Source organism: Amblyraja radiata, chromosome 19 (assembly GCF_010909765.2).
Source record: "Amblyraja radiata isolate CabotCenter1 chromosome 19, sAmbRad1.1.pri, whole genome shotgun sequence".
NCBI lineage: Eukaryota > Metazoa > Chordata > Chondrichthyes > Rajiformes > Rajidae > Amblyraja > Amblyraja radiata.
The window spans coordinates 14,399,453-14,426,846 of record NC_045974.1 but is presented as its reverse complement, the minus strand read 5'-3'; the positions used below and the strand labels follow the sequence as shown (position 1 = coordinate 14,426,846).

General features: G+C 46.0%; 1 protein-coding gene across 5 annotated transcripts in view; it reads left to right on the top strand.

The window, feature by feature from the left end:
• Positions 1-27,394, top strand: part of hipk2 (homeodomain interacting protein kinase 2) — a 193,069-nt gene that overhangs the window by 111,088 nt on the left and 54,587 nt on the right. For all 5 annotated transcript variants that reach the window (XM_033037736.1, XM_033037737.1, XM_033037735.1 and 2 more), the window contains one exon: positions 25,069-25,192. In XM_033037736.1, the coding sequence (XP_032893627.1) occupies positions 25,069-25,192 (124 nt within the window). The remainder of the gene's footprint in view (positions 1-25,068; positions 25,193-27,394) is intronic.

Genomic DNA, 27,394 nt, shown 5'->3' with positions numbered 1-27,394 from the left:
GTTGTGGTGGTAAGCGAACTGCGGTGGGTCCAAGTTTTTGTCGAGGTAGGAGTTGATTTGCGCCATGATCAGCCTCTCAAAGTACTTCATCACCACAGACGTTAGTACTACTGGTCGATAGTCATTGAGGCATGTGGGAACCTCAGACCTCAGAAGTGAGGTTGAAAATGTCCTTAAAAACTCCAGCCAGTTGGTCCGCACAGGTTTTCAAAACACGCCCGGGTATACCATCAGGTCCAGGCGCTTTCCAAGCGTTCACCCCCCTGAAGGATCTTCTGACGTCGGCCTCTGTGACTGGAATACCATCACGGAGGAAACCAGAGCACCCAGAGGAAACCCACACGGTCACAGTGAGAATGTGCAAGCTCCACATTGACAGCAAGCACCCGAGGTCGGGGTCGAACCCGGGTCTCTGACGCTGTGCGACAACAACTTTATCAACATATAAAACTTTTAACAAATTCATCAGTATGGTGAAGATGAAAGATGGAATGTAAATGAGGTTGTTACTGGGTAGAATTTTCCACAATGCCACATTCCCATGGGAGTGAAAGTGGGGAAACATAGAACTAGTGTGAGTGCGTGATCGATGGTCAGCATAGACTCAGTGGGCCGAAGGGCCTGTTTCCATGCTGTGACTCTCACTAACCTAAATTTAGGGGTGGCACAATGGCACAGCGGCAGAGACCTGGGTTAGATCCAGACTACGGGTGCTGTTTGCGTGGAGTTTGTACGTTCTCCCTCTGAGTGGGTTTGAGTTTAGTAATATGAGGGGTGACCTTATTCAAACTTACCGAATAATGAAAGACCTGGATAGAGTGAATGTGGAGAGGATGTTTCCACTAGTGGGCGAGTCTAGGACCAGAGGCCGTAGCCTCAGAATAAAAGGACGTACCTGTAGAAAGGAGATGAGGAGGTAAGTCAGAGGGTGGTGAATCTGTGGAATTCATTGCCACAGACGGCTGAGGAGGCCGTCAATGGATATTTGTAAGGCAGAGATTGGCAGATTCTTGACTAATGAGGGTGACAGGGGTTATGTGGAGAAGGCCGGAGAATGCAGTTGTAAACTGTCCCGTATTAGCCGGGACATCCCGAAAATTGGGTTAAATTGGTTTGTCCCAAACGGGACCGCACTTGTCCCATATTTGACTGCTACTACTCGGGTCGAGGGGACTGTCGGGTCAGAGCGCCGCGTCTGGACCCGCCTCACCCGTCCCGACGTAGTGCAGCACATGGAGTGCAGCAGCAGTGCCTCGCCCGTGGCCCCGTCGGTCGGCAGCCCGGTTAGCTGTCCGACCTTCGGACCTTCGCTTACCGTCAACACCAGCTCCTTCTCATGGCCGATCATCGGTTCATGAGTTGGATGGGATGCTGGACTTCGCATGCAGCAGAACACAAGGCACAGCCAGCGGGCCAGCTGAGGAGATTTATGGAGGCGCAGGGTCAAAACTCCTCAGCTGGCCCGCCGGTTGCGCTTTGTGTGCAGTCCAGCACCCGGGCCAATTCACCATTCACACACCCACGGCCGAGTCGGTCAACGAATTGCCGTCGGGAATTTGTCCCTTATTTGAGAGTGAGAAAGTTGGCAACCGTAGATAAATCAGCCATGATTGAATGGCGGAGTAGACTTGATCGGCTGATGGCCAAATTCTGCTCCTATAGCTGATGAACATAAATTAAAAGGATATATCTGGGCAGATTACCATACCAATATATCTGGCTACGTCCTGCTTATCAGAGGTTGGACAACTCCCGGTGAAGAGAAATTGAGTGCTGATTTTAACTGGCTGATCAGTGAGTGGAATGAAATAATTCTGTGGAAGTTGTTGAGACTGACGTGCCTAATCTTGCCGCCGCTAATATCTAAGTTACACTGAAGGCACAGAGACTTCCTTTCATATCTTGTTCCCAGAATTCATTCTCTTTTTATCTTTGCAGCCACATAACGTTCAGAATCGATACTTCCCGCTTCCTGTAAGAATCTAATTACTTTGTCAAAGTTGTTTCATGTGCTCGGCACGTGAGTGATTCATTCAGAGTTAGAATGAGGCCACATTGTCACCAGCCAGGCTCCTCAGAGATCAGCCCTTGCTGGTTTCATTTTGAATTTATTAGTCTTCATCTATGGACTTATTCAGACAATGGGTGTTTAGTTGAAAGATACAACTTGGAAACGGGCACTTTGGCCCACTGAGTTCGCACCGACTATTAACAAAATCATGAGAGGAATAGATCGGGTAGATGCACAGAGTCTTTTACCCAGAGTAGGGGAATCGAAGGACCAGAGGACATAGGTTCAAGGTGAAGGGGAAAAGATTTAATAGGAATCCGAGGAGTAACATTTTCACACAGTTCCATGGAACAAGCTGCCAGAGGGAGAATGTACAAACTCCGTACAGACAGCACCCGTAGTCGGGATCGAACCCGGGTCTCTGGCGCTGCGAGCGCTGTAAGGCAGCAACTCTACCGCTGTGACATGAGGAAAGGTGAGACAGGCCGGGCTTGTGTCCACTGGCGTTTAGAAGAAAGACACAGAGGGAGGAGACTTAGTTGAAATACAAGATCCTGAGAGATACCGACAGTTTAATTCAGTTCATTGTCACGAGTACCGAGGTACAGTGAAGCCCCTGTCCCACTTTCCCGAGTTACTCACGAATTCTCCCGAGTTTTCCCCTTGATCAAACTCGGGGAATGTCCGTAGCGAGTCCGTGGATATTTCGTAGCGGCTCGTAATGCCAGCCGCAGGTACTCGGGGCATCAGGTAAGTTGGGACATTTTTTCAGCATGTTGAAACATATCCACGAGTTAAAAAAATAGCCCCGAGTACCTACGGCTGGCTATTACCGTAATTCTCCGAGTTTGAATCAAGGGGAAAACTCGGGAGAGTGGGACGGGGGCTTAAAAGACAATGCATTATTACAATCGAGCCGTTCACAGATTACAGATGCATGATAAAGGGAATAGCGGAACAAAAGCTCAATAAACACAACTCACAGACCAGGTGTGAGAGCCTTTGTGACGGGTCAGGGTGAATGAGTCGGTGGGTTCCAAAGTGCAGGAAGGAACTGCAGTTGCTGGTTTGCACCGAAGGCAGACACAAAGTGCTGGAGTAACTCAGCCGGTCAGGCAACATCTCTGGAGAAAAAGAATAGATGATGTTTCGGGTTGAGACCCTTCTTCAGACTGCAGGTGAGTGGAGAGAACATTTCAGGTTGAGACGGGAGAGTCCTCTCCCCTGACTCTCAGTCTGAAGAAGGGTCTCGACCAGAAACGTCACCTATTCCTTTTCTCCAGTGATGCTGCCTGACCCGCTGAGTTACTCCAGACTTTGTGTCTACCTTTGGGGCTACAGTGTGAGTGTGAGTGGTGCTTAGGCCAGTTCAGTATTTCTCGGCTCAAAGTTTAAAAAAAAATCATGTCCAGAGGGCAGAGGATAAAAGTGTTAAATAATATTTCCAAAAACAATTGCTTCTCTGCACGGTTTGTGCGTGATTTAATGTGTCGATGAGAAGTGAGTGCACAGCCTCACTACCCAGGGGAAATCCATAAATGATAGGATTGCTAAAATGTGTTTGCTAGGTAACGGCATAATTAAAGCTTTGAAAAATGAGCCCGAGCTGGAATCTGACCTTCTCAGCCTTGTGTTTTCACTTATCTCCACTAATTATGTTTCCGTGATAGATGGGCAGTTGGTCTCCTAGGGAGCTTTCACAGCCTGCCCTCCCCACCTGACCACCCCCCCCCCCCCAGCCCCAACCCCCCTCTCACACCCTCCCCCCCTCACCATCCTCCCCACCCCTCCTGCCTCCTCTCCCCCCCTTACCATTCTCCCCAACCCCACTGCTTCCCCACCCTCACCACCCCTCCCCCACCACCGCTGCCCCCCCCCCCCCCCCCCCCGCTTCCCCTCCCTCCACTCCAACACCCACGTCACCAGAGAAACTGAAACCCTCTTTCGCCGCGTACGAATAGCAACATCGGAATCTGTCATTTTGTTGGTCTCGGGCCACTGCCATGGTAACCCATTAGTGTGCGTTCTATTCTATATCCAGGCTTAATGCCTGCCTCGATACAGTATTAATGTCAATCCATATCCAGACCCGGCATCCGTCTGCTCGGAGCATTCCCAACCTCAGTCCGTCTGGGAGAAACGACTTCAGTTGCAGACGGGGACTAATATAATAGAGATTAATATGATCAACCAAATTTAAGATGATAGTCAAGCGTTGATCTGCTTTACAGAGCTGTCAAATTTGTTCAGAGGTCACTTTATAAGCAATGAAATAATCTCGACGAGAATTATTTTGGCATTGAAATGTTTTGGGTGTGCGCTAATACGATGTATGACTCTCCCTTCCCCCTAATGTGGTGCTCTCCAGATGTGAGCTCCCAAATGTCCTACTCCCTTGATAATAGTTCTCTAACGGAGGTCTCTTGATATGCTTCCCAATGTGCATATGTACGTCTATGTTGCCGAGCTCCCTTGATACAAGTTCCCCAATGCACAGCTTCTGTGGCACAGACTATTTCAGATGTACTTTGACGCAAGCTCCATACTGTACTGCTGTCTTAGTACGAGCTCTCTGGCGTTGAGTTCCTGCAGAATGCGGACTCTGTTATAGCTCTCCCTCTGTGTGGCACCCACCCTTCATTCTAAGTGACAGGAAAATGGCTTGGAAAACATAGAACATAGAAAAATAGGTGCAGGAAGAGGCCATTTGGCCCTTCGAGCCAGCACCACCATTCATTGTGATCATGGCTGATCATCCACAATCAGTAACCCGTGCCTGCCTTCTCCCCATATCCCTTGATTTCGCTGGCCTCTAGAGCACTATCTAACTCTCTTTTAAATTCATCCAGTGAATTGGCTTCTACTGCTTCTGTGGCAGAGAATTCCACAAATTCACAACTCTCTGGGTGAAAAAGTTTCTTCTCATTTCAGTTTTAAATGACCTCCCCTTTATTCTTAGACTGTGGCCCCTGGTTCTGGACTCCCCCATCATTGGGAAAATTTTTCCTGCATCTAGCTTGTCCAGTCCTTTTATAATTTTATATGTTTCTATAAGATCCCCTGTCATTCCTTCTAAATTCCAAGTGAATACAAGCCCAGTCTTTCCAATCTTTACTCATATGACAGTCCCGTCCCGCCATCCCGGGGATTAACCTCGTGAACCTACGCTGCACTGCTTCAATAGCAAGGATGTCCTTCCTCAAATTAGGAGACCAAAACTGCATGCAATACTCCAGATGTGGTTTCACCAGGGCCCTGTACAACTGCAGAAGGACCCCTTTACTCCTGTACTCGAATCCTCTCGTTATGAAGGACAACTTGTTGCAGATGCCAACTGTGATGGGGTGTGTTTGATTTGTGCTGCTTTATGTGGACATGTCTGGCCAATGTTCCCTGTTGTGGGGCGGGTGGGACTGTTGTACTGGGTCGGCCTTGCTGAAGTTGCAGCGTTGTTCTGGACTATTGTCCAGGCACTCCAGCCAGGGGGTCATCAGGTCCCAAAGCCTCTTCACTGCATCCCTGCTGCCACCCATCGTGCAACAATGACTGTGGTGACAGCGGTGGGCAGTTTCTTCCCAGCTGTCATCAGGCAACTGAACCATCCCACCACAACCAGAGAGTAGTCCTGAACTACTATCAACCTCATTGGTGACCCTCGGACTATCCTTGATCGGACTTTGCTTGCACTACATTTTATTTCCTTATCATGTATCTGCATGGCTGTAAATGGCCCGATTGCAGTCATGCATTGTCTTTCTGCTGACTGGATAGCACGCAACAAAAGCGTTTTCACTGTACCTCTGTACACGTGACAATAAACTAAACTCAAAGTGTTTCCTGCTGGACTTGGGCAACTTGAGTTTTGGGTACTCCAGAGTTGCAATGCTTCTATGTGGAGTAAAGATAGAAACATAGAAAATAGGTGCAGGAGTAGGCCATTCGGCCCTTCAAGCCAGCACTGCCATTCAATACGATCATGGCTGATCATCCAAAATTAGTACCCTGTTCCTGCTTTCTCCCCATATCCCTTGATTCCGTAAGCCTTGAGAGCTATATAGGGGCTGTCCCACTGCGGCGACCTAATCCGCGAGTTCAGAAGAGTTTTCCCTCGACATACTCGCAACATGGTCGACACGAGGTCCTAGGAGGTCTTTGTAACTCTCCTTCATGCTCGAGAGTAGTCCCCGCGTACTTGAGGCCTCAGCTAGGTCGCGGCGTATTTTTCAACATGCTGATAAAATGCCCGTGAGTAAAAAATGGTCACCATGGAAAAAAATCAATATTTTTTTTACTCGTAGGTTTAGTCGAGGTAGGTCGTAGTAGGTCGGCATGTTATTCGTAGGTAATCGAGGGTAGTCAAAGGTAATCAAAGGTAGTCCAAGGTAGTCGTAGATAGTCTTCAACATAGTCGAAGGGAGGTCGAACAAGATCATAGAAACATAGAAATTAGGTGCAGGAGTAGGCCATTCGGCCCTTCGAGCCTGCACCGCCATTCAATATGATCATGGCTGATCATCCAACTCAGTATCCCGTACCTGCCTTCTCTCCATACCCCCTGATCCCCTTAGCCACAAGGGCCACATCTAACTCCCTCTTAAATATAGCCAATGAACTGGCCTCGACTACCCTCTGTGGCAGAGAGTTCCAGAGATTCACCACTCTCTGTGTGAAAAAAGTTCTTCTCATCTCGGTTTTAAAGGATTTCCCCCTTATTCTTAAGCTGTGACCCCTTGTCCTGGACTTCCCCAACATCGGGAGCAATCTTCCTGCATCTAGCCTGTCCAACCCCTTAAGAATTTTGTAAGTTTCTATAAGATCCCCTCTCAATCTCCTAAATTCTAGAGAGTATAAACCAAGTCTATCCAGTCTTTCTTCATAAGACAGTCCTGACATCCCAGGAATCAGTCTGGTGAACCTTCTCTGCACTCCCTCTATGGCAATAATGTCCTTCCTCAGATTTGGAGACCAAAATCGAAGGAGGTCGTCTTCACTCTCCACTATTCGGTGTCCAGTTTTCCCGAAGCTAGTCAAAGCTAGTCTTCAACATAGTCGAAGGAGGTCTTCAACATGACACTTTTTCACTCTCCTAAACTCTTCTAAACTCGCTAATTAAGCCGCCGCAGTGGAACAGCCCCTTAATCGTGATCACTTCAGCACCATTAGCTGACAGACGACAATATTCAATATTTGACATGAAGCCATGAAACCTCACGGAGATGCCCGTTGCAGGGGAGCTCTGCAGTTCTCCTCGATGTATCTCCGAATCTGAGTATAATTCTTACCCGCCAACTCCAGCCCAAAACCCCACTCCCACAAACCTTGCAAAGCACACAGTTCAGAATATCAGCGGTCAGCTCAGGATTCATTTGTGCTCCCCCCCTGCCTCACCAGCTGTAGAACTTGAAGATAGCAGGGGTCACCAGAGGTGAACGTGGCTCTGGGCGAGCGTTGTGAAATGGGTGTTAGCAAGTCAGCAACCTGTTTACGATCAGTTGGAAATCAGTGGGGTTTTCCCTGGATTCAGGTCGAGTCAGCATTCTTTGCAGCTGAGAGGAATGAGGAGCGATCTTATTGAAACATGTAAAATCCGCGGGTGTGAGTCTGACAGGAGAGGTGTTGAGATATGACCTCTCGTGGGAGAATCTCAGACAAGGGCACCTAATTACAAGAAAAAGGACCGGATATTAAAACTGAGGTAGGCAGGAAATTCTTCCCACAGAGAGTGGTGAATCGGTGGAATTCTCCACCCAGGGAGTTGTGGAGGAAATTTAAATACCATATTTAAATTATTAAACTTTAAATATACTTTGGACTTTAAGTAAACTATAAAGTCTTAAGTAAAGTCTGAATTACTGTAGACTTAGATTTTCAAATTGAGTTTAAGATATAGTCTTAGTCTAGACTAGTTTAGACTAATGGGCCTGTCCCACTGGGCGAGTTTTTAGGCAACTGCCGGCGACTGTCATAGTCGTAGCAGGTCGCCGAAAAACCCGCGACAACCTACGTCATCCTGGCGAGAACCTACGACAGCACCTACGTCAGGAGAAGTCAAGCTGCGCTCTGTCAACCCTCTGTCGCTGAAAAATTTTCAACATGTTAAAAATGTAGCGGCGACCAGAAAGACGCTACGACTCTTTGCGAGACTGAGGAGACGACTCCCGGCGACCACCGGCGAACATGTGGTGACAAACTAGTCGCCTGTAGTTGCCTATAAAATCGCCTAAGTGGGACAGGCCCATAAGTTTGAGAAAGATCCAGGATTGAGACCCAAGAGGATCTTGCACAGAATGATTCACGGTCTGGGGCTGATCAGCCATGATTGTAATGAGGGGCCGAGTGGCCTACTCTTGCTCCAATATTCTTGTGTGTGTGTGCGTGGGTATGTGCGTGTATGTGTGCGTGTGTGTGTGTGTGTGTGTGTGTGTGTGTGTGTGTGTGTGTGTGTGTGTGTGTGCGCGTGCGTGTATGTATGTGTGTGTGTGGTGTGTGTATGTGCGTATGTATGTGCGTATGTATGTGTGTGTGTATGTGTGCCTGTGTATGTGCATTCGTGTGTGTGTGTGTGTGTATGTGTGTGTGTGAGTGTACGTGTGTATGTATGTGTTTGTGTGTGGTATATGTGCGTTTGTATGTGTGTGTCTGTGTGCCTGCGTATGTGTGTTTGTGTTGTGTGTGTATGTGCGGCGTGTGTGTGTATGTAGGTGTGTGTGTGTGGTGTTGCGTGTGTGTGTATGTGGGGGTGTGTGTGCCTTGGTATGTTCGTGTTGTGTGTGTGTGTGTATGTGCGGTGGTGTGTGTGTCATGTGTGCGGTGTGTGGTGTGTGTGTGTGGGGTGTGCGTGTGTATGTAGTGTGTGTGTGTGTGTGTATGTGTGTGTGTGCCTGTGTATGCGCGTTTGTGTGTGTGTGTGTATGTGCGGCGTGTGTGTGTGGTGTGTGCGTGTGTATGTATGTGTGTGTGTGTATGTGTATGCGTGTGTATGTGTGTGTGTGTGCGTGCATGCGTGTGTGTGTGTGTGTGTGTGCGTGCGTGCGTGCGTGCGTGCGTGCGTATGTGCGTTTGTGCATGTGTGTTTCTTTTTAAGTGGACATCAGATCAGTACCCATTTGTTACTGGCTACCAGTCGTAATATTACCTCTCGATGCTCTGCAGAACCAACGGAATCATTCCATTGTAGCGGGCCTCTGGGTCAGGAAGGAGATATAGATCAGCCATGATTGAGTGGCGGAGTAGACTTGATGGGCTGAATGGCCTATTTCTGCTCCTATCACTTATGACCTCAACTCGGTGGTGACGACTCCCATCAGTCCCGTTTGCTCGATCCTTCCCTTTGTTCTTCTAAATCGTTCTCCTCCGAGCGACTGCTCAATTCCCTTCTGACTTTTGTTTCCACCACCCTCCAGGAGAATGGGAGAGAAAACGAACAGGAAAGGCAAATGAGTTGCTCATCACACTGTGCATCTCACAAGTGACTCACTGGTTAATCTGTGACCCAGTAAGTGTTTCATTGACATTTCAGCTGTGGTTCATTGAATCTCTGAATCTGTGTTCCACACAGTAGGAATTGGAACAGGTTTGACTTTGACTTGTTTTCTCTGGTTTCTGGTCACTTGTATCCTTATTCACATATTATTCGTACGTGCATTTCTTTCATATGTTGCAAATCCACAAACTCCGCCATCTGGAAGGACCACAAATAGCCAGTGCACAGGAACTAGGCAGAAGGGATTTATCATTCAGGGGATTTATTTATTTATTTATTTATTATTATAAATTACAATAATACACATCAGATATATTATAAATTACAATAATACACAACATTTGTTGTACCACTTCGTTTTTCGAGCTTTAAAAAAGATAGAAATAAAAGAAGTAAGGAAAGTGAGCAAGAATCGTGAAGGTGCAGGAAAGTGTTGGGGAAAAAAAGCCCCTTAGGGAGGAAGTTAGAGAAGGAAGTAAAGAAAGGAAATAAGACCCTAGAAAGAAAAGACCCTAAAAAAAAAAGAAAAACAGTCGCTCTATTGTAACACAAAACTCGCAAAAAAGGATATACCAACTGTGTTTTGTTTTTTTTTTAATTTATTTTATACCCCTCGTTACCAGATCCTGGTACCATTTATATTTTAAATTACTATTGCACCTTATGCTTGTAATAGTTCCATAAATGCAGACATAAATGCGGATTCTTCAAATCCGTGACTATCTGAAAACATACACAAAAGACTATCATAACATGTCCCCAGACTTATTGGATGAAGCCATGAAGACAAAGGCTGAATCAGCAAATCTAATATCATACTTATACAACATTATTTTAAATATAGAAATACCTACAACTGATGGTATTAGAAGAGACTGGGAACAAGAACTAGCTATAAAAATTTCAAAAGAGAGCTGGGATAAACACTTACTATATGTGCATAAATGCTCGATCAACGTACGACATACTCTAATTCAATATAAAACATTACATAGACTATATTATTCAAAAACTAAAATAAATAAACTTTTCCCCAATGTCTCACCCATTTGTGATAAATGTCAGTCACAAGAATCTACCATAGCGCACTCTTTTGTTTTTTGTATAAAAATCCAAAAGTTTTGGAACGAAATATTTGAAATCTTCACAAAATCATTTAAAATAAAACTTGTACCAAAAGCAGAATGGGTCATTTTTGGAATATCAGAAGGTAACCCCGAATTAAACGTGTTTCAAAATAACTTACTTAATTACGGGCTAATAATGGGAAAAAAGCTTATACTCAAATTTTGGAAAAATGCTCCAATACCAACAATAAAAATGTGGATTTCAAACATGTTCGAAACACTACACTTGGAAGAGATGAGACTCCTCCTAGCAGGCAAAGCAGACCACTTCCAAAATACGTGGTCTGCATTTATGGAACTATTCAGGGGATTTATAAAGTAATAATAGTCTTTATTTGGAAGGCTATGACTAACAGGGTGATGATGGAATCAGCATTGTGGCCCCAGCTAGTCACAAGCTATCTCAGTCACTTGCATGAAAGGACCAAGTGTAATATATCCAAGTTCGCCATTGATGCACGGTAAGATGTCAGTGTAAGTTGTGAAGAGATGGTTCAGGAGTGGATAACCAAGCTGAGTGAATGTGTAGAATATGTTACTGCGACATGGTGGCAGGTATTGTCTGTATGGAATTTAGTAAGGATCTCACAATGTCATGCATGCTAGGCTGGTCCACATGGAATCCAAGGCAAACAAGCTAATTGAATTCAAAATTGGCTCGGTGATAAGAGGCAGAGATTAGTGTTAGAAGTTTCCACTTCTGAATATAGGTCTGTAATAAGGATTGGTGTTGTGAGCGTTGTTGTTTGAGTTATATATTAATGACTTGGATGTGAATGTTGGAGGTATGATTAGTAAGTTGCAGTCAGGATGAAAATTGCTAGTGTTTGGACAGAGAGGTTGTCCAAGGCCATGGAAAGTTAATCCTGACAACTGCAAGACGCTGCAATTTAGGGAGTGAAATAGGGGTGGGACATGTACAGTAAATGGTATAACGCAAAGAATGTTGATGAACGGAGGGACTTTGGGATTCCAGCTCCCAGTTCCTTGAAAGTGGCCAAAGAGGTAGGTGTAGTGGTGGAGATGGCATGCTGCATGCTTCCCTTCTTAGGATGAAGAATATAAATATTAAGATGTTTTGTTCAACTCTGAGAACCGCACTTTGAATATTCATGTTCTTAAGTCATGGGAGCAGAAATAGTCTATTTAGCCCATCAAGTCTACTCTGCCGTTCAATCATGGCTGATCTATCTTTCCCTCTCAACCCCGTTCTCCTGCCTTCTCCCCATAACCTTTGGCACCCTTACTAATCAAGAATCTGTCAATCTCCGCTTTAAAATTACCCAATGACTTGGCCTCCACCGCCGTCTGTGGCAATAAATTCTATGGTTTCACCACACGCTCATTCAAGAAATTCCTCCTCATCTCCTTTCTAAAGGTACGCCCTTTTATTCTGAGGCTGTCCATTCTGGTCCTGGACTCTCCCTGTAGAAAGAAGCTGGTCGTGTGATAGCCCTGACGTACATGAATCACTACAAATGTGCAGGTGTAGCTGGCAGCTAGGAAGGCCGGCCATATGTTGGCCTATATTACAAGAGGATTTGAATGCAGGAGTAACAACAGCTTGCACTAGGTATATTGCCTGCTGGTCTGGTTTCTCGACCTATGTAAAGATATTGTGAATGAACACTCAACATATTGACTCCAGGGATTGGGGAGAGGCAAGATTACCCAGTGAGTTGGGGAGAATGAGATGATCTTTTTGCATACGACATTATGGTGCTTGAACGGGTAGAGGCATGGATGGGATTTTTCGAAGATAGACACAAAATGCTGGAGTAACTCAGCGGGAGTGAGACAGGCGGCATCTCCGGAGAGAGGGAATAGGTGACCTTTTGGGTTGAGGCCCTTCTTCGGACTGACACATACACTTTCCTACACATGGATGGTGTTTTCTTGGCTGGGGAGTTAAAACTGGATATCACACGCACAAAATAAGTTGTAAGCAATTCAGGACAGAGATGGGAATTCTACACTTTGATTATTCTTTTCAAAGACTCGCAGTGTAATCAAAGTTTGCGGGGGAACAGTTTGTGTTAATAAATTTAAATTCTGAAAATGAGAAGATTTTTACCAAATAACTTTTATTTTTACGAGGATGTTTCCGTAACCGGCTTCCGTCTCCGCACTATTATCCTATGGGATCTTTGGTGCGGAGACGGAAGCCGGTTACGGAAATGGGGCCTTAAATTACCCACGACGGTACTACGTCCTTTTCGTTGGGTGGACCATCTTGCTCGCTATAGGATCTTTGGTAGAAACTGTCTCTGAATCTGGAGGTGTGCGTTTTTAACACTTCTGTACCTCTTGCCCGATGGGAGAGGGATGAAGAGGCATGTGTCCCGGGTGAGATTTGTCCTTGGTTGGCCTTGCCGAGGCAGCACAATATGTAGATGGAGTCAATGGAAGGGAGGTCCGTTTGTGTTGTGGTCTGGGCTGCGTCCACAATACTCTGACATTTCTTGCGGTCCGGATGGAGAATAGTGCCGTGGGATATTGTTAATGTCCACTTGCGAGGTTAGACAGGGTACTAGTCCAACTTCTCTAAAAGAAGCACCTCTGTTATTGCAGTAGACCCTCAGGCCTCAACTGGAGTGTAAGCCTGCACAAGTGGACTTGAGTGCACAACCTTCTGCTTTGGAGATGAAGGTGCCGCACAAGAAGCAATATAAAAACCTGACAACTCCACAAATAGTACAAGAGCTAATTAGTTTCTGTTTTGGAAAGTAGAAATGTTATTGAGAGGGTGGAACATGATGTCATGCTCTGTTGCCTCTCACTGTTATTTACTGAAAATACTGCAGTGGTAAGCTTTGTTGGTGTGGCTGCCAGCGGTCGAACTTTCATCTATTGTTCAGTGGTTCAGTGGTACTTTATTGTCACATGGATCTAGTTACAGTAAAATTGCTTTTGTGCGTGTAGTTGAGTAAACATGTTACTATACACAGGCACAATCATCGTTAAATTCCAGAGTGGAAGAATAGTAGATTAAACCGAGGCCGTACACACGAGAGTCGCCACGTCTCCACCACCATCGATGAGGCGGCATTGGTGACACAGCGGTGGAGTTGCTGCCTTACAGTGCCAGAGACCCGGGTTCGATCCTGATTACTGGTGCTGTCTCTACAGAGTTTGTACATTTGCCCCATGACCGTGTGGATTTTCCCTGGTTTCCTCCCACACTCCCAAGACATACAGGTTTGTAGGTTAATTGGCTTCGGTAAAAATTGTAAATTGAGCCAAATGTACAGGATAGTGTTAGTGTGTGGTGATCGCTGGTCGGTGCAGACTCGGTGGGCCGAAGGGCCTGTTTCCGAGCTGTATCACTAAACTAAACTAAACCTAGACTAAATCTTGTTTGAGTTCAAAGTTGTTAGATATTTGTTAGAGTCTTAACTTAGCCATGGAGGCTCCCTGTCCTGACGGAGGCACTTGGTTAGCATTGCCATAGTTACGGTATCTGCCCTGTGCCTGTTTCTGTACATCGCGGAGTCATCAAAAGACAAGACAGCATTGGGAAAAAGTGAAGCCTGAGAAATTATTAAAAATCTGCAAACCTGCTTTTATGCTCACTTTCTCTTTCCTTGCCTTTATCTCTCTTTCTGTCCTGTATTTTATCACTTCAGTGTTTTTTTATACTTTCACTGCCGGGAGAGGTGAGAAATAGCAATGGGGGCACTGCAATCTCAGCATGCACAGCGCCAGTGAAAGCCCTCTATAAAAAGACACAGACTTGCCGACACGTCGGAGGCAGCCAATGCTCTACTTTAGATCGTACATGGAGGTTCAGACACCCTGAGTCACTCTTGTAGGATGGAACTGCAGATGCTGGTGTACACCGAAGATGGACACAAAATGCTGGAGTAACTCAGCGGGACAGGCAGCATCTCTGGAGAGAAGGAATGGGTGACGTTTCGGGTCGAGACCCCTTCTTCAGAAGAGGATGTCTTCTTGAAGAATGGGTCTCGTCGCGAAATGTCACCCATTCCTTTTCTCCAGAGATGCTGCCTGTCCCGCTGAGTTACTCCAACATTTTGTTTCTACCCTGAGTCACTTGTTGATAATCCCTGTCATACTTGGGAGGAAGGCCATGAATTTGGTACAGACAGGACCGGACTACGGCCGATGTGATTCTTGTAGCCCACGTTATTCCGCCGTGCCCTCACCAGCCATTTGTGGGTCCACAGCCCCTTTACAACCAATTCCCTCTGCTCTTTGTATGTGGGTTCCGAGCCCATTGCTGTTGTGCAGGTCACCGCTTGCATTTTGACTCAGATGCCCCACCTAATGGTGGACTAACATATTGCACAACTAACACATTTAAAAGAACATTTATTTGCACAGATGTGAGCTGATATGAATCAGAATAACATGGCCCAAAAGTTCAATCTGTGGAGAAGGCAAATGCAAATTAAAAGTACCGCTATCTAGATTTCATTTTCAAAATGTAAAATACAGCACATGGGAAGTCAGCATATTTGTTTTGTTAAGTTTCCACAATAAGATATTTTTAACTTAAGGACAGTTCTCATCAGATTAGGTCCCTGGTGATTTTCCAAAACACAGCAGAGGCTGTTTATTTACACTTTAAACAGGTTGATGGAAAACTAGCACCAGGTTTGGAATTTGGACTAAGAGTCACAGAGTCATGCAGCGTAGAAACAGGCCCTTCGGCCCAACTTGCCCACACTGACCAACATGCCCCATCTACACTAATCCCGCCTGCCTGCATTTGGCCCATATCCTTGTAAGCCTATCCTATCCATGTACCATGTCCAGAACAAGGGGTAACAGTTTAAGGATAAGGGGGGAAAGGATAAGGGGGAAATCTTTTAGGACCGAGATGAGGAAAACATTTTTCACACAGAGAGTGGTGAATCTCTGGAATTCTCTGCCACAGAAGGTAGTTGAGGCCAGTTCATTGGCTATATTTAAGAGGGAGTTAGATGTGGCCCTTGTGGCTAAAGGGATCAGGGGGTATGGAGAGAAGGCAAGTACAGGATACTGAGTTGGATGATCAGCCATGATCATATTGAATGGCGGTGCAGGCCCGAAGGGCCGAATGGCCTACTCCTGTACCTATTTTCTATGTTTCTACCTGGCTAAATATTTCTGAAACCTTGTGATAGTATAACTTAACTTGCCTTTTTTGTTTGCTTTTCGTGCCTGCGTTGGCTAATCATGGTTCAGGCACTCGATCTGCTAACCTAGGCTGACATCTCTAGTTGGACACAAAATGCTGGAGTAACTCAACAGGACAGGCAGCATCTCTGGAGAAAAGAAACGGGTGACGATTCGGGTGAAAACCCTTCTTCAGACTGAAAGTCATGGGAAAGGGAAACGAGATGTATGGACGATGATGTAGAGAGATATAGAACAAATCTCCGTTACATTGACGACTGCATCGGTGCTACCTCCTGCACCCATGCAGAACCCATGGACTTCATTGACTTCACCATCAATTTCCATCCCGTTCCTGACATCCCTAGTGCAGTGTTTGCGGGTACTACACTGTCGGAGATACAGTCCTTCTGTCGAGGTGTGTAGCTGAGGTTGCCTGTCCCCAGCGTGGAGAGTGAACACGCCACTTTTCAAGAGTCGAGAGTGTTTTATTGTCATATGTCTCAGACAGAACAATACCCACGCTGTGCTGCTTGCAACATGTCGCCACAGACAGGCTCCATCTTCAGTGAATTCAAAGTCACAAGAGACCATAGATGCTAGAAGATAGACACAAAATGCTGGAGTAACAGGCAGCATCTTTGGAGAGAAGGAACGGGTGACGTTTCGGGTCGAGAGCCTTCTTCAGACTGAAGGGCTTTGTAAAGAACAGTGGGTGCGTTTGTAATTCCTTAGTCAATGCCTATCTCTCAGTTAGCACCAAAGAACACAAATGATCTGTTTGTTGACACCATGCTGGTTATGAGCCTAGCTGCGTGCACAGTTAGCAGTGTGCTGCAGCTGGTATGTTTACGGAGCCTGTTCTGTGTCCTGGATTACTGGAAGATGCATGTGTCAGCTGGAGATGAGGGGTTGAATCCAACGCCTGGTCTTGTTGGGTGAACTCAGCTCCCAGTTAAGCAAGAGACTTTAAAATGGTCATTCTTGTTTTTAAATGGCCTTTGTTGCCTCCTCAGACTGTACCAAGATCCTTGTTCGCCTTCAGTTGTGGCATCTTCAGTATCTCTTGTTTTAATGGCTTCAACACCGCCAGGTGTCTCAATGCACGAGGCCTTAAGCTCTGGAATTCCTTCTCTAAATCTCTTTGGGATTCCTGATTAGTGTGGGTGTCAGGGGTTATGGGGAGAAGGCAGGAGAATGGGATTGTAAGGGAAAGATTGATCAGCCATGATTGAATGGCGGAATGGACTTGATGAGCCAAATGGCCTAATTCTGCTCTTCCAAAACATATGAATAACACAAATTCTTTCCTTCTGTGGTATGTCCCTAGATACAACCTCTTGATTGCATTTGCCCATCCACTCTCTTTAGACTTTAGACTTAACCAAGTCCACGCCGACCAACGATCACCCTAGCACTAGCACTAGCACTACACACGAGGGACAATTTACAGTTTACAGAAGCTAATTAGCCTACATACCTGTACGTCTTTGGAGTGTGGGAGGAAACCGGAGCACCCGGAGAATGCCCACTTGGTCACAAACAGAAGGTACAAACTCCATACAGAAAGCACCCTTGGTCAGGATTGAACCTAGGTCTCTGGCACTGTAAGGCAACAATTCTACCGCTGCACCACTATGCCACCCTAAATTAAATACATTCAGACTATCTCCCTGCGTCCTTAAGGTTTTAGCATGTTCTAATGTGAAACAATAAATAACATCCTTTCCGCAAATTTCTTCACTGCCGGCTTAACCTTTTCCTTACATTTGGCCTTTGCAACTATTGAACTAGTTGGAGGTTTTAACCACAATTAAACAGCATTTAAACAAGTAATAGGAATAGAGGGGCAGAAAACACCCGTAGTCAGGATCGAACCCGGGTCTCTGGCGCTGTAAAGCAGCAACTCTACCGCTGATCCACTGTGTTGCCCTACTTGCAGTAATACAGCTAAAGTATGTTTCCGATTTTCCCCATAGAAGCACCAAGGGGTTTTTGCGAATGCTGCTATTGCAGCCAGAAGCTGGCAGCCTCGCGCACAGTATTGCCGTTGCCTCAGGAATTTTGTGTATTTGTCATGAACTGTTCAAGATGATGAGGGGTGCAATAAATTCTCAGTGACTGGCTTTGAGTGCCTCTGATACTCCACGCAACCTCCTAGAACGCTAGACCATCGCGCCCTTGTGGTGCTAAGTGTGTTCCGCTGTTCTTTCTTGTCACTTGGAATTAACTTGAGAGGTAAATCGTGTGTCAGGAAATCTTTGAAGATATAACACGTGGTGTGAATGAAGGGGAACTGGTGGATCTACTGTATATTTAGATTTATAGGAGATATTTGAAAAGGTGCCACATCAAAGGTTACCGAGGAAATGAAAATAGATGGGAATATTTCGACATGAATAAAAGATTGACTGCCTCCACAAAACAAGGGATAGGTGTAAATGGGTCATTCTCTGGTTGGCAAGATGTACCACAGGGATCTATGATAGGGCCTAGAGTTTTTATAATTTCTCAAAATGATTTCTACGCGGGAACTAAGGGCACTCCAAAGACAAGGTTAATTTGGCTTTGGTAACAATTGTAAATTGTCCCTAGACTGCAGGATAGTGTTAGTTTGTGGGGATCGCTTGTCAGTGTGGACTCAGTGCGGCTAAGAACCTGTTTCCGTGCTGTATCTCTAAACTAAACTAAACTGTTGAACTCTGATCTGTGAATAGATCGGTGTGGTAGGGTGAGGCTTCTCTGCTTTAATGAGGAATAGAGTGACATCGCTCAGAAACAGGCACTTTGACCCACAGAGTCCGTGCAGAGCATCAAACAAACACTCATCTATACTCATTCCACCTTCCCTCTTGCACCAACTGCCCCATCCCACCTGGATTATTATCCAACACACTCAAGGCAATCTACAGTTTCCAACTAACCTACGCAACCAGCATGTCTTTGCAATGAGGAAGGAAACCAGATAACCACAGTGAGTCCACGCAGATCAGCGATCACCTCGTACACTACACCCTAGGGACAATTTACAATGTTTACAGAAGCCAATTAGCCTATAAACCTGTTTGTCTTTGGGGTGTGTGGGGAAACCGGAGCACCCGGAGAAAACCCACAGGTTACACGGACAACGTACAAACTCCATACAGACAGCACCCGTAGTCAGCATCAAACCTGGGTCTCAGGCGCTGTAAGGCAGCCCAAGTGCCGCATTTTCACTCCCCATGCCTCCAATGTCCCCATCCCTTCCACCTTCCATCTATGCAAGCCCAATCATCTTTGCCTCATCATGTCATCCTGACAGACCACATTCAGTCATTACACTAAACATTATAAAATGCATTTATGTAGCACTTTACAAATTTAGCATGCTTTATTTATATTTTGTTTTAAATCCTTTCTTGCAAGGTTTGTATCTCAGACATTGTAATTTCAGGATTCAAGTTTTCTTTGTACGATGAACATAATTTAAAAAAATCTGTGATATAACCTTTGCTGAGAACATTGATCAATCTACATTAACTTCACTTGGACTGGCTCTTTTTTAGGTTCTTTGCAACCTGAAATTAACATTTCAAATGAGAACTTTCATTAGAGCAGATTTACAAACTGTGTCCCCGTGCCTATTTAAAATGTGTATTAATTGAAGAGTTTTCATCTTCCGAATTTGAGCTCATGTGTTCTCGCCTCAGGTGAGGAGAACAAACTGGAATGGCTTCAGAGTAATTGCACGCTGCTCCCAACGGAGGCGTCATTGAGGGGATTACTTGGAAATGATCCTGTAATTACAAATTCATTTACGCAGAATCCTATTGGAGCCGTACAACGAATGCAGGGAAGTATTTTCGGAGGCAAAGTTCCAGTGCAACTTTTAAACCAGCAACTTGCCACAATGTCTTTGTAAAGCAGGATGCTGTGTCTAATGCAGGGGGAAATGCAGCAGGTAGTGCTTCAGCAAAGGACAATGGACAATCGGATCTTGGAACCAGAAAAATAATGTCATCTTGACATCAGCAAGACCCAAGGTCAGGATTGAACCTCGGTTGAGGCAGAAACATCTTGGATTTAGTTCAGTTGAGTTTATTGTCACGTGTACCAAGGTACAGTGAAAAGCTTTTCTTGCATGTGAACTACATGATAAAACGTTTTTAGGCTAAAGTTTTAAAAGCCAGGTGTTTAGGAAATGGCTTACAGTCCTGAGACGGTTGACTCTTGATAGAGTGTTCATTGGGCTCTTGAGGATCGCAAAGGAGCAGAACAGAGCAGGGTGGCGCAGCGGTAGAGTTGCTGCCTTACAGCACCAGAGACCCTAGTTTGACCCTGACAGGGTGTGCTGTCCGTACTGAGTTTAAACGTTCTCCCAGTGACCGTGTAGGCTTCCTCCGGGTGCTCCAGTTTCCTCCCACACTCCAAATGCAGACAGGTTTGTAAGTTAATTGGCATAATTGGTATAATTGTAAATTGTCCCAACTGGTGTAGGATAGTGCGAGTGTACAGGGTGATCGCTGGTTGACATGGACTCAGTGGGCCGAAGGGCCTGTTTCCGCACTGCAGAGTATAGAGTGAGGGTATAGAAGTGAGATCATGAGAAGTGAGAAGTGAATTTCATTGTCCTATCTAGGACACATAACAATAAAACTCTCTTGACTTGTATCTCTAGATTGTAAAGCCTAAACATTGGAGAGGGTGCAGAGGAGGTTGACCAAAATGCTGCCTGGATTAGAGGGTTTCAGCTCCAGAGAGAGGCTGGAGAAACTAGGGCTGTTTTCTCTGTAATGTGGAAGGTTGGGGGAGACTTGATAGAAGTAGATAAAATTATGGGAGGCATAGATATGGTAGACATTCAGACCCTTTACCCCAGGGTGCAAATGTCCAACACTTGCTATAAGGTGAGAAGGGGAAAGTTAAATGGCGATGTATACGAGGCAGATATTTCACACAGAGGGTGGTGGGGCCTGGCATCCATTGGCATGCTGGAACTCACTCTAGAATAGACTTTGGGAGCACCTTCATCAGAAGGCCTGCATCTGTTCTTAGTTGGTTCACCAAGGGCAGTAAGGGATGGCCAGTAAAGTCGAAACTCTTAGAGTCTGAAATTCTCCGTGCCTTCCAGAGGAGGCTCAAAAAATATCATTTTTTCTGACTGAATTATGTCCACTGTTTTAATAGCAAGCAATTGGACAAATAAATGAAAGCCCTTTATTGCTGAAACATGACCCTTTTTGTTCGAGGGTGACCTCTGCTCACAGAGTTAATCAGGAAGACATGAATTATGCAACCTAAAGGTTATTGTGGATTCAAATTAATAAAGGTTGAGAAGGAACTAATTTGGTCGGACAGAGACACAAGGAACTGCAGTTGCTGGTTTACAGAAAAAGTGCTGGAATAACTTAATGGGTCAGGCAGAATCTCTGGAAGTTTGTTTAGGAAGGAACTGCAGATGCTGGTCTGAAGAAGGGTCTCGACCCGAAACGTCACCCGTTCCTTCTCTCCAGAGATGTTGCCTGCCCCGCTGAGTTACTCCAGCATTCTGCGTCCATCTCTGGAGGTTTGTTGGGTTTCTTTGGTTGGAGTAGGTGAGGATGGGGCTGTGGTTTACCTGCCCAGCCCCCGTTAGTACCTATTGTTGGGAAGTGTCCTGGAAATTGCTGATTGGAAACAGACAGTTGGGGAAGAGGGGTCAGTGATCATTTAACTGCTGGCAACACATAGGGCCCATGTGAACATTGAACACTACCCTAGTGCTTTGTTTACCTAATCCAGGTGAGTATGAAGAGCTTGAATGTCACCCAAACCTGTTTCGCTCACTAGTGCAGTTCACATTAAATCAAGGGTCGATATCTAGTCCTCTATAAATTCTTCCTTGTCTTTTTCACAATTTTTTTACAAAGCTCTCAATAAAATAGTTCAATTCAAAGAATGAATAAAGACCTGCATTTATAATCTTCCAGCGTGGTGGTGCAGCGGTAGAGTTGCTACCTTACAGCGCCAGAGACCCAGGTTCGATCCTGACTACGGGTGCTGTCGGTACGGAATTTGTATGCTTTCCCTGTCACCGTGTGGCTTTTCTCCGGATGCACCGGCTTCCTCCCACACTCCAAAGACATAGGCTAATTGGCTTTGGTAAAAATTGTAAATTGTCCCTAGTGTGTGAAGCATAGTGTTAGTGTGTGGGGGTCGCTGGTCAGCATGGACTCAGTGGGCCAAAGGGCTTGTTTGCACGCTGTATTTCTAAGCTAAATTGAACTAAACTAAACTACATAATATCGCAAACCATTTTGCAACCAATGGGTGGTGGGTGAATGAAACGAAGTGCTGGGGGAGGTAGTTGAGGCAGGGACTATCACAATGCTTAAGAAACATTTAGACAGGTACACGGATAGGAAATTCCTCATATGTTGCAAAACATACTTGGCGAATAAAGTGTGATTCGGATTCTGATTCTGATTCGGATAGGTCAGGTTTAGAGGGATATGGGCTAAAGGCAGGCAGATGGGGCTAGTTTAGATGGGACATGTTGGTCGGTGTGGGCAGGTTCGTCAGAAGGTCCTGTTTCTTCACTGTATCACTCTACAATAACGAAAGTGCCACCTCAACAAATTCCGAGCCCGCCATGAGTTCTTCTTCCATCGTCTCCCCCTCTGGGCATTTTACTCTGGTTAGGAGTCCTCGCCGCCCAGTAATGACCCCTTCTCCCGTCTCCAACATTCCCTCATATCCGGCAGAAGTACTATTGAGCTGTAGTCAGTGTAAACTGTGGGATTAATGCTGTCTGCCTGTCTGTCTGTGTTTCTATCTGTCAATCTACCTACATCTTAAACCACATTGCTTTCCATCCATGCATGCGTTCCTGGTATTGTACATGTTTGTTCAGCTGTATGTGTGTATTGTATTGGTCCGTTGAGCTATACTGGTTTCTGGTTGCTTTAGTCTGTGCTGGCAGGGAAAGTGTTTTTGGTGGCTGGTTATGAAGGTCATTCGAGGGGTTACTGCCTGTCCCAGATGAAAGAGGAGCATAAACGATGCGAGCAAACACTGCCCAGTCCATCACCGGTTCTGATATCCCCAACATCAAAGGGATTTACAGGAGTCGCTGCCTCAAACAGGCAGCCAGCGTCATCAGAGACCCACACCACCCAGGCCACACAATCATTTCAACCCTGCCATCGGGAAAAGGGTACAGGAGCCTGAAAACTGTAACGTCCAGGTTCAGGAACAGTTTCTTCCCTATAGTCATCAGGCTATTAAACACTACAACCTCCATTAAGCTCTGATCTACATAGAGTTATTATTATTATTATTATTATTATTATTATTATTGCACTATTATTGGTGTTTGTTTTTTATGTGTGTGTGTGTGTGGTGTATGTGTATATATACACACACTGAGCTTTTGTTTCTTATTTATTAAATTGTTCACAGTGTGCTATGTTTGCATATTCTGTTGTGCTGCAGCAAGTAAGAATGTCATTGTGCTATCTGGGACATATGACAATAAAACACTCCTGACTCTTGACTCTTGAACAGAAACCCATGAGGATCCTAAATCCTTCCCCATCTTGTTGGTTATATCAGCAGTGAAGACGGTGGGGAGAGTTTTATACTTAGCCTCAGTGAGGGAGGTGGAGAAATGATCTTCCACACTGGCCAGAGGGGATAGAAAGCGATTGAGTTTGATTGCAGACAAAATGTTGGAGTAACTCAGCGGGTTGGGAAGTATCTCTGGAGAGAAGGAATGGGTGATGTTTGGGGACGAGACCCTTCTTCAGACTGATGTCAGGGGAGTGGGTGGGACATAGATAGAATGTAGTCGGAGACAGTAAGACTGGTGGGAGAACTGGGAAGGGGGAGGGGATGGAGAGAGCGGGAAAGCAAGGGTTACTTGAAGTTAGAGAAGTCAACGTTCATAATGGGGTGTAAGCTACCCAAGCAAAATATGAGGTGCTGTTCCTCCAGTTTTGCGCTGGGCCTCACTCAGGAGGCCCCGGACCGAAAGGTCAGATTGGGAATGGGAGGGAGAGTTAAAGTGCTGAGCAACCAGGAGATCACATAGGTTTATCGTGAGACCTTCTGTCGAACGGCATAACCGGGCAGGAGTTGGAGACAGCGGATGCTAGGAGTGGGTCGGTGGGAGGGTGAACCGGGATAATGCCTCCAGCGACTTCAAAGTGGGCTGAAGGAGGTCCCCCGGGACACAAAGATGTCCGGGCGAGGAGAGGAGAGGGACATTGGTTCACGGGAACTGCTCCGGTACATCGAGGGACTTTGGACTTTGAATAATGGTGCCAAAAATAGTGGGGAGCACATGTAATATATGCAAAACGAGTTTCACTGTGCAGTTGCATACGTGACGCCTCAAGCTCCGTGAACCATTCATTGTCTGAACTTGCAAAGGGTTCATAAGGTCGTACGTATTCGGAGTAGAAGTAGGCCATTCGACCCATCAAGTCTACTCCGCCATTCAATCATGGCTGATCTATCCCTCCCTCCAAACCTAATTCTCCTACCTTCTCCCCATAACCTCTGACACCTGTACTAATCAAGAATCGATTTCTGCCTTAGAAATATCAATTGACATGGCCTGCACAGCCTTCTGTGGCAAAGAATTCCACAGTTTCACCACCCCCTGACTCAATAAATTTCTCCTTATATCCTTCCTAAAAGAATGTCCTTTAATTCTCGGCTAGGACCTCTTATTCTAGCCTCGCCCACTAGTTGAAACATCCTCTCCACATCCACTCTTCTCACTATTCTGTACGTTTCAATGAGGTTTAGTTTAGTTTTGTTTAGAGATACAATGCGGCAACAGGCCCATCGGCCCACCGGGTCTGCGCCGACCAGCGATTCCCGCACGTTAACACTATCCTATAGGGACAATTTTACATTTATACCAAGCCAATTAACCTACAAACCTGTACGTCTTTGGAGTGTGGGAGGAAACCGAAGATCTCTGAGAAAACCCACGCAGGTCACGGGGAGAACGTACAAACTCCGTACAGACAGCACCCATAGTCAGGATTGAACCCGGGTCTCCGGCGCTGCATTCGGTGCAAGGCAGCAACTCTACCGCTGCGCCACCGTGCCGGCTTTATTCTCCTTAACTCCAGCCAGTACAGGCCCAGTGCCGACAAAAGCTCATCATAGGTTAATTCCTGGTACTCATTCCTGGGATCATTCTTGTAAACCTCCTCTCTAGGGTTGCTGTGGAGAAACCAGAGAGCTCTTGATGCCTGCGAATCCCCAACCCACTTGGCAGAAGGGGATGGAGATAGAAGGAGGAAAGTGTGTGCCACTAACTCTTGCCTTTCTCTCTCTCTCTCTCTCCGTAGAGCGCCGGAGATCATCCTGGGATTGCTGTTTTGCGAGGCGATTGACATGTGGTCACTAGGGTGCGTTATCGCAGAGCTGTTCTTGGGGTGGCCGTTGTATCCAGGGGCGTCGGAGTATGATCAGGTACGTTCCAGCTGTGCTGAACCTCAGGACCAGTGCTCGGGCTACGAGAAGGGCATTGAGTGAAGTTTGTCTCTCGTCACATTGCTGGGCCACTTTGCGTCCTGTGCTCTAACACAATGGCTCATTTGGCGACACTGTTGGCCCTGGTTTGGTAATGGAGCGGATCCACTTGGGAGATGAGAACCTTCAAAGTGTTTTTGAATGGGAAAGATACCATAACCATATTTTTGATGATGAAATAGTGGAGTCATCTCCAGTGGCGGACTGGCCAGGGTGTCAGCTTGCCCGATGGCAAGTGGGCCCCCTATCTCAAGTGGGCCCCTGATGAAGTGGGCCCACTTTGTCTCCTGGCAACCAATATTTTTAGACCCAGTCCGCCACTGGTCATCTCTGATTTCCTCAAATAGATGCAAAAAGCTGGAGTAACTCAGCGTGATAGGGGGCATCTCTGGAGAGAAGGAATGGGTGACGTTTTGGGTCGGGTACCTTCTTCAGACTGATGGTCAGGTTGATTGCCTCAACCTGACCAATAGTCACCTCTCAGTCAACACCACAAAAACAGACCTAAATTGTAAACTGCTTCTCTCTCTGCAGATGTTGCCTGATCTGCTGAGTTTTCCTAGAATTTTATTTTACTTCCTAGAATTTTGTATTTTATATTTCCAGCAACTGTAGATTAAAAAAATATCAAAATCACTATTTTTTTTGCTGTGTACAAGACTCACCACTGTGTCTGTGATTTAATTGCCGGTGATTCAGGATTCCTTGAAATAGAGATGTGCGTTGTGGAAATGAGTCAGGGCTTTGGAGCAGAAAACAGAAAGAGGCGCCTGGAAATTAAATCCTGCTGCAATGTGTTTCTCGTCAAGAAGTGAAATATGAACACAAATTGGAAAGATACAGCGGCAACCATGAAGCCTGGATCTTTAGACTCACATTAGAGATACACAGTATGGAAATGGGCCCTTCAGCCCATCGAGTCCACACTGACCATCGGTCACCCATTTATACCGATCGTACATTAATCCCTTTATGTAGTGTAGAGATACAGCGCGGAAACAGGCCCTACGGCCCACCGAGTCCGCACCACCCAGCAATCCCCGCACACTAACACTATCCTATACACACTCGGGCCAATTTAAAATTTTACCAAGCCAATGAACCTACAAACCTGTACGTTTTTGGAGTGTGGGAGGAAACCAAAGATTTCTGGGAAAACCCACGCAGGTCACGGGGAGAACGTACAAACTCCGTGCAGACAGCGCCCGTAGTCAGGATTGTACCCGGGAGTCGGATCTCTGGCTCTGTAAGACAGCAACTCTACCGCTGCCCCACTGTGCTGTCCTACATTCTCCTTACATTCTCATCAACATTCCCGAGAATCGACTGCCCACCTACACACTAAAGGGAATTTTTCAAGGCCTAGGAACCTACTCAACCACACCTTTGTGCAATTTGGGAAGGAACTGATCCATCCAGCCAAAACCCCATTTAATAATAATAATAATAATAATAATAATAAATTTTATTTATGGGCGCCTTTCAAGAGTCTCAAGGACACCTTACAAAAATTTAGCAGGTAGAGGAAAAACATGTAAGGGGAATGAAATAAATAGTAGAGACATGACTAGTACACAAAGTAAAGACAGAATTCAATTCAAAACACAATATGAGGCAATTAATGCACAGATGAAAAGGGAGGGGGACGTGGGGCTAAGGATAGGCAGAGGTGAAGAGATGGGTCTTGAGGCGGGGCTGGAAGATGGTGAGGGACACGGAATTGCGGATCAGTTGGGGGAGGGAGTTCCAGAGCCTGGGAGCTGCCCTGGAGAAGGCTCTGTCCCCAAAACTGCGGAGGTTGGACTTGTGGATGGAGAGGAGACCGGCTGATGTGGATCTGAGGGACCGCGAGGGTTGGTAGGGGGAGAGGAGGTCAGTGAGATATGGGGGGGGCAGATGGTGGAGGGCTTTGTAGGTGAGGACCAGGATTTTGTAGGTGATCCGGTGGGAGATGGGAAGCCAGTGAAGTTGTTTGAGGACTGGAGTGATGTGATGCCAGGATTCGGTGTGGGTGATGAGTCGGGCGGCTGCGTTCTGGACCAGTTGGAGTCGGTTGATGTAGGTGGAGCTGATGCCAAGGAGAAGTGAGTTGCAATAGTCCAGTCGGGAGGAGATGAAGGCATGGATGAGTCTTTCAGCAGC